The sequence below is a fragment of the Nelusetta ayraudi genome, unplaced genomic scaffold (genome assembly GCF_046127955.1).
Source record: "Nelusetta ayraudi isolate G7.1 ecotype Tasmania unplaced genomic scaffold, CSIRO-AGI_Nayr_v1 ptg000160l, whole genome shotgun sequence".
In the NCBI taxonomy this organism is placed as follows: Eukaryota; Metazoa; Chordata; class Actinopteri; order Tetraodontiformes; family Monacanthidae; genus Nelusetta; species Nelusetta ayraudi.
This window is the reverse complement of record NW_027466210.1, coordinates 21,184-35,238: the sequence shown is the minus strand read 5'-3', so window position 1 is coordinate 35,238 and position 14,055 is coordinate 21,184. Positions and strand designations below refer to the sequence as shown.

The window sequence follows — 14,055 nt, the reverse complement described above, 5'->3', positions numbered from 1 at the left end:
TTCCGCTGAGGGAAGGTACGGCAAGTAGACGCGTGTGAGCGCCGGGGGGGTGGCGTTTTCTTTTATTGAGCCACTGCACATTTTTTATGTTTGGAAAAAAGAAAATCCCACGGCAGGCACGCCACAAACCAAAGATGTCATAAAACGACTCCTTTTCAGCCTAATAATGACAATATAGTGCTAATTTATCTACACTCACCCAGTGTGAAACGCGGTGGTGTTTAGATGCCCTGGGAGGAAGCGAGGGAGGAAAGTGGGCCCACATTCCTTTGAACGCACAGCCACTCCACAATGGAATGTTGTTGTTTTTGTTTTGTTTTTTGGACCGGTTAAGTGAAATTGGACAATTTTTCACGGCACACCTGACAATGGCTGACGGTACACTAGCGAGCGGTGGAGGAACTCTGCGCTGAGGTGACTCTCTGAGAATCGCTCTTTCAAACTTTTTCAATTAAGAAAAGAGGTGGGGAAACGGCACTCTCTCACTGAGCAGAGTGTCGCGCCGCTCGCCCGTGCACGCATGGATGCGTTGTCGTTTTATGCATTCAGGGAAGGCCGAGAGGACGCCGGAGCGCCTTAACCTCCGACAGCCACCGATTGGCTGCCGCGCTTCCGGAAGGACCGCCGGTCCGCGCGTCTCTATTATCCTGCTGGTCACGGCAACAAACCCCCCCACCCTCACACCCCCACCCCGCTGTGGAAATCTGTGGAATAATTCCACCTGTCTGTTCCCATCTCCTTCCTCTTCCTCCCGCCCCCTCGCCTTCCTCTTCCTCTCCTTCCTTCCTTCCTTCCTTCCTGCTACCTCCGTTGCGTGACCTTTCCGCGTTCCTCTCCAGCTGACCGTGGCGTCCTGTCAGCTAACCCCCCCCCACACACACACACACACCCTCTCCCCCTCGCCACACCCCCCCTGCTGCCCCCTGAACCCCACCCCCCCTTCTATCCTCCATCCCTGGCTTGGGCCCCACCCCGTGGATCACTTTTTGCCTCTCTCTCTCTCTCTCTCTCTCTCCTCCCTCTTTGCCCTCTGCAGCTGTACATACTCTGCTTTTTAATTAGACCGACTGGCAGGCTCCGCCTCCCCCTGCCTCCCCCCCATCTTCCCTCCCCGTTCCCCCACAACCCCTTCTCCCTTTCCCCACCTATGCTTTTCATTTTTATTTATTTTTTTCCCCCTCTCTGGCGGGGGAAGCTCGCGCAGAGAAGAGAGGGGGGTCACGATGGAGGCAGGCTGGAGGGAGGAGGGGGGGAGGGAGCGCGAGAGGAGAGGAACAAGACGGGGAGAAAGTGAGTGAGAGGAGCATCCGCGAGGACAACCGCCTGTTTTGCTCACTCCGGTCTTCTTGCTCCCCCTCCTGTCCGTTCACTTCCACTTCCACGGCGCAACGCACGCTCACACACGCGCGCGTTAGAAGAGAGAAAGAAAGGAAAGAAAGGCTCGGTTAGCGCTGACGGGGAAGGACGGATAAAAACGGGGCTCCCACGTGAGGGGCATGAGCGCGAGGAAGGGGAGGCGAGGCTGAGGTAGAGAGGAGGAAGACGCGCAGAGGAGCGGGAGTGGGGGGAGGGAGCGCGGGGAGAGGGGGGGGGGGACGAGAGAGGAGGAGGAGGAGGGGGGGGGGTGAGGTAGAGGAGAGGGAGTCAAGAGAGGAGCAGATGGACTCGGCACAGAGGAAGGGGAACGGTGTGGAGCAGCAGCGGCAGCAGCAGCGGCAGTAGCGGCGGCGGCGGCGGTGACAGAGAGGTGGAATTAAAGGCGAGCAAGCGACGGCACCCGGGGATGGAAGAGCGGGCAGGGGAGACGCGGTGAGCGCGAGGAGAGCAGAGGAGAGGAGGGGGGAGGAGAAGAGGGGAAGAGAGGAGCCTTTCTCCCTCTTTTTTTTAATTTTTTTTTTTTTTTATGCTGGTGGTGGTGGAGGGAGACGGAGAGCAAACAGAGGGTGAAGAAGGAGAAGGAGAAAGAAGCAGGAAGAGGCAGAGAGATGTTGGTACGTGTGACTCAGTTCTGTGTATGTTGGTGGGATGTGTGTGTGTGTGTGTGTGTGTAGGGGGGGCATAAACAGTACGGCGGTGATCTCCCCCTCCTCCTCCTCCTCATCATCTTCATCCTCATCAGCAGCAGCGCCGACCGCAGCATCATCACCATAGAGATGACAAAAAGCAAAAGAAGATGAGACAAGAGCCCGGCGTGCAAGCCAGTGTGTGTTTGTGTTTGTGTGTGTGTTGTGTGTTGTGTGTGTGTTCAGCCCAGCAGACGTCGGAGTGTCTCGGACTTGGCGCTTTGTTTTGGCTCTTCTGCCACCGGGCCGGACTGACAAAAAAACAGGAAAGAAGAAACGCAGGGTCGGCGCTCCGCATGTGCACACAAATACATTTGTTGTTGTTGTTGTTGTTGTTGTTGTTTTTGTTGTTGTTGTTTGTCGCAGGCGTGCACGTAGGAGGGTTGTGCAGGCACGTACGTGTGTGTTTTAGACAAACGGGGGTGTGTTCTCGCGCCTGTGCACGGCAGCGTGGACGCTTTTGGGAGCGCGCGCGCCTCATTTTGGACGCAGGGATTTGCCTTGATGCAGGTGTGGGAGTTTATCGTTTTCATCCCTCAGCGCAGATTGAGACGCTTCTTTTTCATTTTAGTGAGGAGCTGAAGATCTAGAATCGAAAAAAATTGTAAGCGATGTAAGCTTTTTGTTTTTGTAGTTTCCATCAGCGCTGCACTGCATATTTTTTCATGAGTTGGACTGTTCCCTCTCCCTCTCTCTCACTGTGTGTGTGTGTGTGTGTGTGTGTGTGTGTGTGTGTGTGTGTGTGTGTCTGTGTGTGGTTGCAGGATGGCACGCAGAAAGTTGGAGGAGGAGGAGGAGGAGGAGGAGGAGGAGGATGCACCGAGTGAGGGAATTCCATTTGTATGGATCTGTGTGTGTGTGTGTGTGTGTGTGTGTGTGTGTGTGTGTGTGTGCTTGTTAGTGCGTGCAGCATACATGAGCCAGATCTCGTGCATGCTGTTCCGCTCATGCGAGCATTCGCCTCTGTTTAACTTGTGCGGGAGAAAAACATTTAATGCATTTCAGCGACTCGAAAGCTTCTTCTTTTTTTTCCCTTCTTCTTCTGCGTTTGCACGACTCGTTCAGGAGCAGCGGCAAGGATTCCACTCAGCCAACTTCTGGGGACGCATGCCAGAAAATGTAATTGCACATGCACGCAACCTTGACATGAGATTAAAAAAAAACAAAAAAACAAAACAAAAAAAAACGACAACACGCATAACGAGACTCGGTACGTGCAATCTAGGTGCACGTTCGTCGGCGTGCTGTTAATCCCGGCCCGTCGTCGCGCGGCTCCTTCCCTCCCTTTTATCTCATCTCATCGAGTCTCCTCATCCGTGGGGGTCGGCTGTCTATCTCAGCCGCCCCGGTCAGCCCTCGCGCTGACTTGTGAGTCCGATTTCCGCTCCTGAAGCGGCCGAGGTCGCCTTCCACGTGCAGGAGGAGCTGCCAGCCGCCGGCCAGGTGTTTTTTCTGTCGGCAGCGGGCGGCAGCAGCAGCAGCAGCAGCAGCAGCAGCAGCCTCGTAGCTACGGCGGTGATGCCCTCTCAGGACATCGGCTCGGACAGGGACAGTGGTCGCCCGGTGGCCCCCCCAGTGGAGATGCGCGCCCTCGGTCTGCGCTGCTTTCCATGTGTCAGCAGAGCCACCTGTTCTCCCCTGTTTCCTCACAGGATGCAGAGACAATAAGCCGGCACACTGAAAAAAATTGTCCTCATTCAGACGGAGCAACAAGACAATTAGGCAGCAGAAGGAGCGCTGAGAGGCAAACGGCGTTTACTCTGGCCGCCGTTCAAAGGTGCTCCGATTTTGCTCACAGTTGGCCAAGTTTGCTCATCGAAATCCATCGACCTACATTTAAGGAGGGGACGGGGAATGGGAGTGGTGGTGGGGGAGGTAGTGGAGGGGGGGTCCGTACCAGGCGGAGGATTTGGTCAGATGGAACAAATCACTTCTGGCACTCGCGCGCTCCTCAAGTTAAAAGTAATCTCCGGACTCCCTTCCAAGGAATCTGGAACGACGGAGGCGTCTGTCGTCATCGTTCTCCTGACTCGGTCACTTTGGCTCCGCTCGAGCCGGCCTCGACATCGGGAGCGATGTGTAACCTTGGGGTGTCACATTTGTCACGAAGGTTTTTTTTTTTCTCCTTCCGGGAGGTCAAAACTGCAGGAGCGAATGACTTGTAAGATCAAACCGTCTGTTCGCGCAACGCCGCACGGACAAGCGTCCGCTGCAGCTGACTTGTTGATGCAGAAATGTTGCTTCCTTTTCATTTGATGATGCGCAACAATTCAAAAAATAACGATGACGGCTGAGGGCGAAAAAAAGAGAACTTCAGCGAAACATAAATCAGCCCAGACGCACATGTATATTTGAAAAGCAAAAAATATGCATTATGCACCCCGCGCTTTACTTTCATAAATTATATATTTACGGATAAACACTACAAGTGGACTGCGCTTGGCTTCTTGTTATCACTTGTTCATCTATCAGCTGTGCCATACATTAAGCCGTCGGCCGATGACATTGGCGTAAAAAGCGATGACCTCAACATCCAGGCAAACACCGAGCATGTGTCTCCCAACGACCTGCTGTGTAAAAGGTCAATATTCCGAATCCTCGGCATCTGTCTTCATTGTCTCCTGTAGGGACGTATTGAGCCCCGAAGCAGCTGCAGGCAACCACCACCCGGCAGCAAGCTGCTCGCCGCCGCTCAACGCCGCCCGCTGCAGCCATGCGCAATTTGGTGATTGGCGACGTTTTGTTTTCAAGCGCTATAATGTCGCCCGCTCGTGTGGCGCGGCCGACTGTCGAAGCCAAGCGGAGTCGCTTAACTTCAGAGGCCTAATAGGGAAACAGCTTTAAAACCCCTTTAGCCACTGATTATTTAAGAGCAGCTGCTGATGTATGGCCGTCTGCCTGCCAGGTACGCTCTCCCCCCGACAAACAAACTAACAAACCAGCACCTCCAGCGTGCGGCAACACGAGAGTCTGGCAGCAGGATCCACTGCAACTCCAGCATGCGCTGCGCCGCCTCGCATATTTAATAAATTAGGGCTCTTAATTTAATTTGTATTTGTTAGTTTGCTTGATCAGGCGAATCACTGTTCCCACTGTTTTTTTCCCCCCGTTTTTGTTTATGAGCTTACCGCTTCTTTTTCCTCGTGCCCGCTAGTTTTTCATTTGCTTTCTTTTCACTGCAGAACATTGTCTGTTTTCTTGACGGCTGGGGCCGGGCTTGGCTGAGCCGCACGCAACGCTTACCTAACAAAACGCTCATCTCGCCCCTGAATTTAAGGTCTTCTACTAGAGCTCTGTACCCTCCTCCATCCCAGCCCCACACGTGGGAGCGCAGGCCCAACTCTTAACCCTTCCTCTGGCTCTCAGCACCAATAACCGATCATATAGCTTTTCTTAGTTCCTCTCCAGTTCCCCCTTAAACGCCCTGACACGCTGATGCTCCTGATTTACCACTTCACTGAACCCTAACCATGACATTTCCTCTGCTGCCAGGGGTTTTTCCCTCCTGCTTTGCTCTTCCACACCCCCGCCCCCACTCCCTACTTATTCTGATTCCTGCTCTTCCCTGTTTTGCTACGTGTCTCATGGCATCTCTAAATATAACCGAGCATGTCTACCTCCTCGTCTTCCTCTTCCTCTCCCTGCCTCCACTTCATCTCGGCCCCGTCTGACAAATTTAAGCGCGCCTCGACAATCCGATCTGACGTGCCTTTACATAACAATTCAATCCCCGGCACCTTGCGCCTTCCTACTCGCAGCAGGAACCAAAGGTGTGTTATTGGCTCGAATGCAATTATTAACGACTACTGGAAGTGTTGGAGTACTATTGGATTTGCGCCGCAATAATTTAGCCTTTCTGTGTTTTTAAAGAATTGGACATATTTCCCCCAAGTCCGCTCTGATGTGACCTTAGCATGTTAATTAGACGGTCGTAAAAGCCGCACACACTTGCGGCAGAAGAGGAACCAATATTCACAGTAAAGCCTTCTCAGAGAGGCAGCCAACTAGCAATGAGGCACTAGTAAATCCTGAATAATAACCGAGGCAAGAATTATGACCCCTGCTGACATTATGCCGTTGCACACCTACCTCCTCCTCCCGCCCCAGTGATTTATCTCTTGTCTGCCAATAGGGCTAAACATGAAAATGTCACATGTGGGAAAAAGGCCGGCCTCAGCCACTGGAGTGAGCCCATGCAGCATTAAAGAGGGTCCGGATTCATTAAACTGTCAGCGTAAATTTTGATCCGAGGGTAGTTTGCGGGATGGAGGAGGGAGAAACTGGTGTGGCTGTTGGGATTTAAAGTTAAAAAATAAAAGAGAGGGATTGCTGCAGAGGTGGATGTGGTGAATGAGGAATAGATGGTACAAGGGACAGAGGTGAAGCATAAAAAAAAAAACAGATGGTAGGGAGATAAAAGGGAGGTAGCATCAAGATGACACCCCCATAGAGTGAATCGGCCTAATGGCTCTTGCGACGGATGGATGGAACTCTGAGGACAATCTGTCAGGGTGAATGTTAAAAGTAGAGTGCTTTTTTTTCTTCTTTTTTTTTCTTTTTTACAAGAGATGACTATGAAGACCGACGGCCGAAGTGAAATGGGATATTAATGAAAGGGAGCAGAAGTGGAAACATGACTTTATCCCGGAAGAAAGAGCTGCAGGAAGGAAGGGTGGGGGAAAAAAAAAAAATCAAGGTCAGATGTATGTTGCGACTCAGAATAGCACAGTAACATGCTATCGATTTAGCTCTTCGTTGGTGTTTGGCCTCTGTGCTGAAAGAGCAAGACATTTAAAAAAAAAAACAGCAAATTGGTGGAGAGGAGTAGTGGACAAAGACTGGACCGCTCAGCACAGAATCAGTTGGATACTGCTGCGAGCCAACGGCAAGCAATGCATACAAATTAAAACGGCTAATCGCTTCACTCGGCCGCTCGCTCAATATCCTGTAATATTTAATTTCAACAAATCCAAGACCATCTCGTGACCCCAATCAGTATTTTTTTCCCTGCAAAGCTGGCAAGCTGATGATGATACATTTGGTCCGACTCGAGAAGCTGATTCTGAGCTAGCCGTCGTTGACGTTGACGTGCTTACTGATATTCCAGTATCTGACTACTCAAATCACATGGATCAGTTAAGAAGATAACTCAGAGTGACAAAAAATAGCGTGGAATTGTGTAGTTTGTTTCCAAAATGGCCAGAGTATCAGTGTTGACGCTAAAGGCTGATGTTTGCAGCACCAACCTAATAATCAGGGTTTTCGTTTCTTAAAAGGGGTTGACAAAGCAGGCGTGAGTGGAACGAAGATCCTCCTCCTCCTCTTCACAAACCCCGAACATGAGAAAGCAGAAGGACAAAACAGTGGACGCAAATAAAAGTGGCAGGCCCTCCGGTATCACTCTCCCTAAATAACCTGGGAGATGTTGAAGGAGTCACTAATTACCACAACATCCCCCTCCACCCTGCACAGACAAGAAAAGGGATTTGGAGTAACAGCCAGTCACATTCGCACACAGAATTAACCCGCGCCTGTCAAGTGTCAGAGGCAATCACGGGGAGATAACAAGGCGACGATCCATAGATCGTGTTAAGGCAAATGGCAGTATCACGCCTGACTGCCGGTGGCACGGCGACAGGAAATGGTAGTGATATATACTGGTAGCGCGGCCATGGATCGTCAAAAACAGACTGCAGAATTGGAGTGACGAAAACATAGTACTGAATACAGCGAGGCGGACAGACTGTCACACAGTGGCCGCGTGAATCGGAAGGGGATGTCACCATGGCAGATCATCAGGGGCCGATAACCAGGCTGCAGACCATTTAACATGCAGGAAACAGAAAATAAATTTGCGTCATGCGAGCATGACAAGGAAGTAGCGGCCTAATGAGACGCAATAATGTGCGCGGGACTGCTTCAGAACTTTCAACTGTAATGTTACGAGTGAAATGTGAGTGCAAATATCACCTACAAAGCAGTACATTAGCTTTGAATATGAAACTGCAAAAAAGCGAAAATCTCAGAAACACACTTTGGCTTTGATTACAATTTCTTTCACTTCATGATGGTTTTTGTTTCATTTTCATGACAATGGAAAGTCTTTGCCATCTTTTGCCTCATACCTTTTCCTTTTTAAAATTATGGGCTGACACTTTATCTCACACGTTCTAAAAGCAGCTGTCGCTCTTATTGTCCCAAGGAACACGAGCATCCCGCCTCATAGAAAATGCAATATGGAAACGATTACAGTCTCTCACACCTCTTCTTCTTTTCTTTGTCTTTCTGCTTTTTTTTCTTTTCAGGGAGCTCACGCTGTCTTCGACTGTGAGAGAATGAGTCACTGAGTGAAGAGCAAGAGGGATGATGATAAAATCGCAAGGAACGGAGAGGGAAGGGTGAAAAACATTGAAACCGATATGGGGAATTACAAAGACTCATCCCAGACTCTGGCCATCCAATCATCTGTGGGCCTAGGGGACGGCCCACGTGCAAAGGAAGAGGCTGACAAGTAGACGAGCCAATGTGACAGACGCAGAAAGGATGGATGGGCCGAATTCCTGCTTATTTGTCCGTAACCTTTCTAGCTTTATCAGGAGTATTTCCCCTTGCAGAGTTTGAGGGGAATGGGAGAAAGAAGGCTGAACTTCAGAGGACATGGAGCTCTTCAGACTCTTCTTACTTTGCCGGTTGAAAGTATATTTGATGCTGCATATGTTTATTTTTGTACAAAGGTAATAGACAAGTAAGGGTGGTTGGTGATCAGATTTTAATCACTTTGCTCACCACACACCTTGAACTGTGAACATTATTTTCTAAAGGACAATCTTGCGTAGAAAGTCCGTGTTGGTTAGATTCGAACCTTAGTGACTGCAACCAATCCTGCGGCGCGCCTGTTTCTCCTCTGTGATGCAACTGGAACTCGATCAACTGCGCGTATGCCTCGTTCTTGCAGTATGTAGATTGTGACGAGATCATTTCCCTCGCTGACGCACTGACACAACAAAGCCTTTCGCAACAACAAACTGCCTGCAGAGCCTGTGGATGTCGGGGGAGCGAGAGCGACAGGAGCAATGGTGAGCAAAGAGCCAGATCACTTGCTTACAGGCCAAACCAACGGCAAGAGCACCTTGTCGGACAAATTGCCCGGGACGATGACTGTGCGCTCCGTGCTACTGAACAGAGACTCGCCGGATATTGAGAGTCGTCTGCGGCGGCGACGTAACCGTACGCACCAGGTCCGCTTCAAAGACCTGGAGGACGGCAGCAGCAGCAGCGGCAACAGTGGGACGGGAGAGAACAATAGCCATCAGAAGCCTGCCACGGACTGTGACAGCCCACATCCTCATCGCAAACACAGCAGTAGGTCCCCTCAGCCATGGAGCGACAGGGACGGACTGCGGGCGGGTGGTCTGCCAGGCCAGACCTCCGTGGTGGGGGCCGTACGCGGCGACATGGCAAGCACTATAGAAGTGGTGGCTGCATTTCTGGCCAGAGCGCCCCCTCATCCGCTGACGCCAGGTCCGACTCGTCGATGCTGGGCACCACCGCAGATAAACTCCCTAACCCTGCCCATGACGCGCAGGGCCAGTACCAGCACCAGCACAGCCATCCAGACCTCCCCATGCCTGAAAAAGCCCCAATCCTTCTCTTCCACGCATGCACGTAGCCACAGCCTTGGAGACTCGATGGGCGTTGAGGGGGATGACGAGCACGACTCTCAAGATGAGTACCTTACACACAACCATGTGTTGTCCAAGGATCAGAACGGTCCGCCTTCCAGGCTCGGGGATCGATCTTCCTTAGAGCGAAGGTCAAAAACATCCCGAACGGACATGAAATCGGCCGTCAGCACCGCCAAAAACTCCAGGCACAGCTGCCCGCCCTCCGTTCTTCACAACACTGAGCCATGTCACTGCTCCTCGGCATCCAGTCGAGACGTCCCCAAGCGTCCGGGAAGCAGCACCCCTTCGGTGGCCAGGAGGAGAAAGCGGCTAAACAGGACAACAAGCGATCCTGGTAAGGAAGTCCACTACTGCACCACTCTCACTCAGACCGAAAGCCCCACGCCACCGTCTCAACAACCATCAGCCACTAAACTTTGTACCACTCAAGTTCAGACGGAGAGCCATTCCACGCCTTACAATTCCAAGTACTGCACCGCCCAAAGCCAAACGGAGAGTACTCATCAGTCTTCTTCATCGACGAGCAAAAAGCAATGCACAACTCACACCAAGATCACAAACTGTTCTCCGGCCCAGCTTCCAAACATGGAACCAACGTGCACCACCGAAATTCAGACAGACTCGCCCTGTCACTCCTCTCCGAGCCATCAACCTTGCACTATCCCGACACAAACCTGCAGCCCCTGTCCCTCCCCTCCGCTTAAAACCCCATCCAACTCTGTACAAATTCAGTCCCTGCAGAGTCCTGCATCCCCACCTGAGACTCAAGACCCCCCTGACACCCAAATAACTACTGTGCCTTACTGCGCCTCCCCTCAGCCAACACAGATCTCAGAACACATCCCCGCGCCTCCTCCCTCCTCACCGGCAAAGACATCTGGCTCGGACCCATCTCCCCCTGTAGCAACTTCAAACATTTGCGCCACCGCTGTATCTACCACCGTCGAGCTCCCTGCTTCCGATTGCTCCGTTGTGTCACCAACAACAACCACTAGCACAGTTGTCATCTGCTCCAGTTCTTCCTCCGCCGCACCACCTTGCTCAACCCCAAACGTCGCTTCTGCGACACCTCACACCGCATCAATATCCACCGTAGCCTGCGCCATCACCACATCAGCCGTCATCCCTAGTGCACCTTCCAGTGGGTCCACCACATATCAAACCGCTGCAACAAGTATCGCTGATCAACCACCACATAATGCGTCCAGTGCTGCATCTGAAGCAAGTCCCGTCCAGTGTACTTTCACCGCCCAAACGACTCTCTCGTGCACCTCTATATCATATTACTCCACTACGCATACAATTGGTCCAGCTGGTCCCCTTGCCGCTAACTCAAGTTCCACTTCGCCTCCTTACACCACTGTCATACAAACTTTGTCCCATTGCAACATCCCTTGTCATGCTCTGCAAAATGCCGCTGCTGCTAACAAAGGAATAACTCCCTACTCATCCCCGGTCCCGAAACTAAAATCTTGCACTTCGCCACCACCACTTGTGAAAACATATGCACCCACTCTTCTGAACGCGCAGGCCAGCGCAACACCAACTAAAGCTGTGCCGCTGTACTCTTCCACTTTTCGCGCCGCGCCGCCGTACACCCCCCCCTCTCAGGCCCTGCAAAATGCTCAGGATAAGAGGGGCATTCGGCTTCCGCCTCCTCCGCCGCCACCGCCACCCTACACACCGCGCAAGACGGGGAACGATCCGCCAGGTACCGCGATCCGAACACCCATGCTCAGGGCAGACAGCAGGGCCTGCAAGAAGGACAAAGATGCGGATGAAAAAAAGGAAGATAAAAAATGTCCAGGCTCTCCCAAGCTCTTTGAAAGAGCCAGTTCCCTGAAGCACAGAGCTCAAACTCCACCAGTTGCTGTGATAAAAGGAGAGAAGCAGTCCTCCTCCTCCTCCTCCCCTGCCAAGGCCTGTTTTAAGCCCAGCTGCCTCAGCTCAGCCCAGGCTCAGCTCGGGGTGTTACACAAAATGCTCTGCTCTGGAGCCAGCGCTAGGCCCAACACCCCCAACAGCCAAAACCCACTCCTTCCTAACCCACAAGGTTGCTCTGGAGCCAGGGGTTGCCTGGCTTCCGGTGAGCAGCCTACAGCCGGGCCGCTGACTGCCAGTCAGAGTGACACAATAAGACAAGTGCAAGAAATTCTAGGAGGGCTGATGTCTGGGGCCAGGTGTAAACTGGACCCAGCCAGGGTGACAGAAAAGCTTCTTGGCCCCAATGGACCTCTGCACGACATCCGTAGCCTGCAGACCCAGCTACAGAGCCTGGAAGGGGTCCTAGAGACAAGTCAGAACACCATCAAGGTCTTGCTGGATGTCATTCAAGACCTGGAGAAGAAAGAAGCCGAGAGAGATGGGTGAGGCAATCTTCCATTTTCATTGAGTTCACAGTGAAAGACTGAGAAGGTAATGTCTGTGCACTTTGTCGACAAGAGAGAATTAAAAAACAAAACAAAAACAAAACAACATTTCTAGCTCAGTTAGACCTTTTTAGACCCTCTTATTTAAGCTGTTGACGGTTTGGATGTGCTTTCTTGTAGTGTTTCTTGAGCAACTCCATTTCAGAGTCACATTCAAGATTAAAGAAAAATAATTTTCTGACGCAGATATCTATCTTTTAGATACATTTTCACCATGCTGAATACTAAGACTAAGACTTAAAATTTGACAGTAAATATGTTACTTTTTTGCAACTGACACAGAATGGATATACCGTATCATGGATTACCTCCAACAAGGTTTGTTTTTTGTTTGTTTTTTGTTTTTTTTAAAGAAAAAAAAAGAAAGCAGGTGGCCCCTGCTATTGTTAGTTTTTGGTATTTTGTGGAAATCTGCAAATGAACTGCCAATGTTGTTGAAGCCTTCTCGTTTACCGAGGTGAGACGAGGGTCAGTGACGCGCAACGCTAATGCAGGGGAGGCGTGACGATGCAATGGCAGAGTTTGACTTCTCTCTCCTGGAACGGAGCAGACGAGTGGGTTGTAGCGGGCCGATCGGAAAAAAAGGGAATGCACAAGCCATGTGCAGCAACATCGCTGCATCATGTGCTGCGAGCGCACGTAAGATGGTAGGAGCTTTGCCGTGATGCGGCTCGCCCTATTTATAGCCAATCCCCGGCATTGTAAGCATTGTAAACACTTTGGCAAGGAAGCTGCGTGGACAGAGCGCCGCGTTGAATTTGGTGAGTAAGAGCAGGCAAAGGGAGAGGAGGAAGTGGGCTGAGCAACGTGCAAGGAAAACAAAAAAGAAAGAAACAAAAAAACCACAGGAGGCAGGGGGAGGTTAGTTATTTTTATGAAGCTCCGTGTCACTCATCCCCATCTGACTTTCAAATTCGTGCCATGTCAGATGAAGGGGGAGCAGTGCGGGGAGGATCTGTGAAACCTAGCTTCCTCTACGGGCTTGAGCGGGGCGGGGCAGCGTGACTGATGGGAATCGGGCTCCTGTCTGTCGTCAAAGATGAGCCAATGCCACTTGGTGTAAAAACCCCTTTTTTACCGTTCTCATCAAGTCTTTAATTAATCTGCTCCCTGCATTGTAAGCTGCTTAGCGATCGCACCAAAATAGGGTGCGATGTGGGGCCGACAGAAGTCTTGGATAGGCAGAGCGATAGACTTGGATGGAAGCGTGTCGATGAATCTGCGGAAAGCCCTGACTGATATCTGAGAGGCCTAATCCAAATCACGCTGTTTACACTAATGCCAGCTCTAGACTTCTTCTTCTTCTTCTTCTTCTTCTTCTTCTTCTCCTTCTTCTTCTTCTTCTTCTTCTTCTCCTCCTCCTTCTTCTTCTTCTTCTTTCCGTACCTCCCCCCCAATAAAGTGACACATCTTGCATGTAAGAACTCATGCTCTGGCACTGAGTGTGAAAGTGTAATGCATGCAGACTTGACTTTTATCTCATAAGCATTATTTTATGCCCGGAGAAATCCAGCGACTCATGGTTTACGTAACGGCCCGCGCCTGTTGGAACGGCTATCGTTCATTAAAAAATTATCAGGGTGGATTTCAGAGACGATATTGGTGTGTGTGTGGTTTTTTTGGGGGGGGCGTGTGTGTGTTAGACACGTGGCTCAGCTGCCTAAGACTGTCTTTTGCAAAGGCCCGTGCACACGCGAGGCACAATGTCAATCTCGTACCCCTGATATGTCATCTCCGCGCTTCTCCACAGAAGACATTCCTACAGGACGGGACAGGACATTGAGAACTGCGGCACCTGCAGGGACTGCGCGTGCATCATCTACAGGTACGCGGACAGGACGCGTCCTCGCGCGAGGCCATGCATCATTTATCTGCTTG

At 51.3% G+C, this 14,055-nt stretch overlaps 1 protein-coding gene across 3 annotated transcripts in view; it reads left to right on the top strand.

The window, feature by feature from the left end:
* Positions 1-1,653: 1,653 nt before the first annotated feature.
* LOC142880175 (uncharacterized) overlaps positions 1,654-14,055 on the top strand; it is a 31,978-nt gene continuing 19,576 nt past the window's right edge. The window contains exons 1-3 of one of the 3 annotated variants that reach the window (XM_076013908.1): positions 1,658-1,991; positions 8,369-12,114; positions 13,931-14,002. In XM_076013908.1, coding sequence (XP_075870023.1) covers positions 9,137-12,114; positions 13,931-14,002 — 3,050 coding nt within the window. In that variant the 5' untranslated portion in view covers positions 1,658-1,991; positions 8,369-9,136. Of the gene's footprint in view, positions 1,992-8,368; positions 12,115-13,927; positions 14,003-14,055 lie in introns of all 3 variants that reach the window. The other 2 variants (XM_076013907.1, XM_076013909.1) reach the window with 2 other exon arrangements.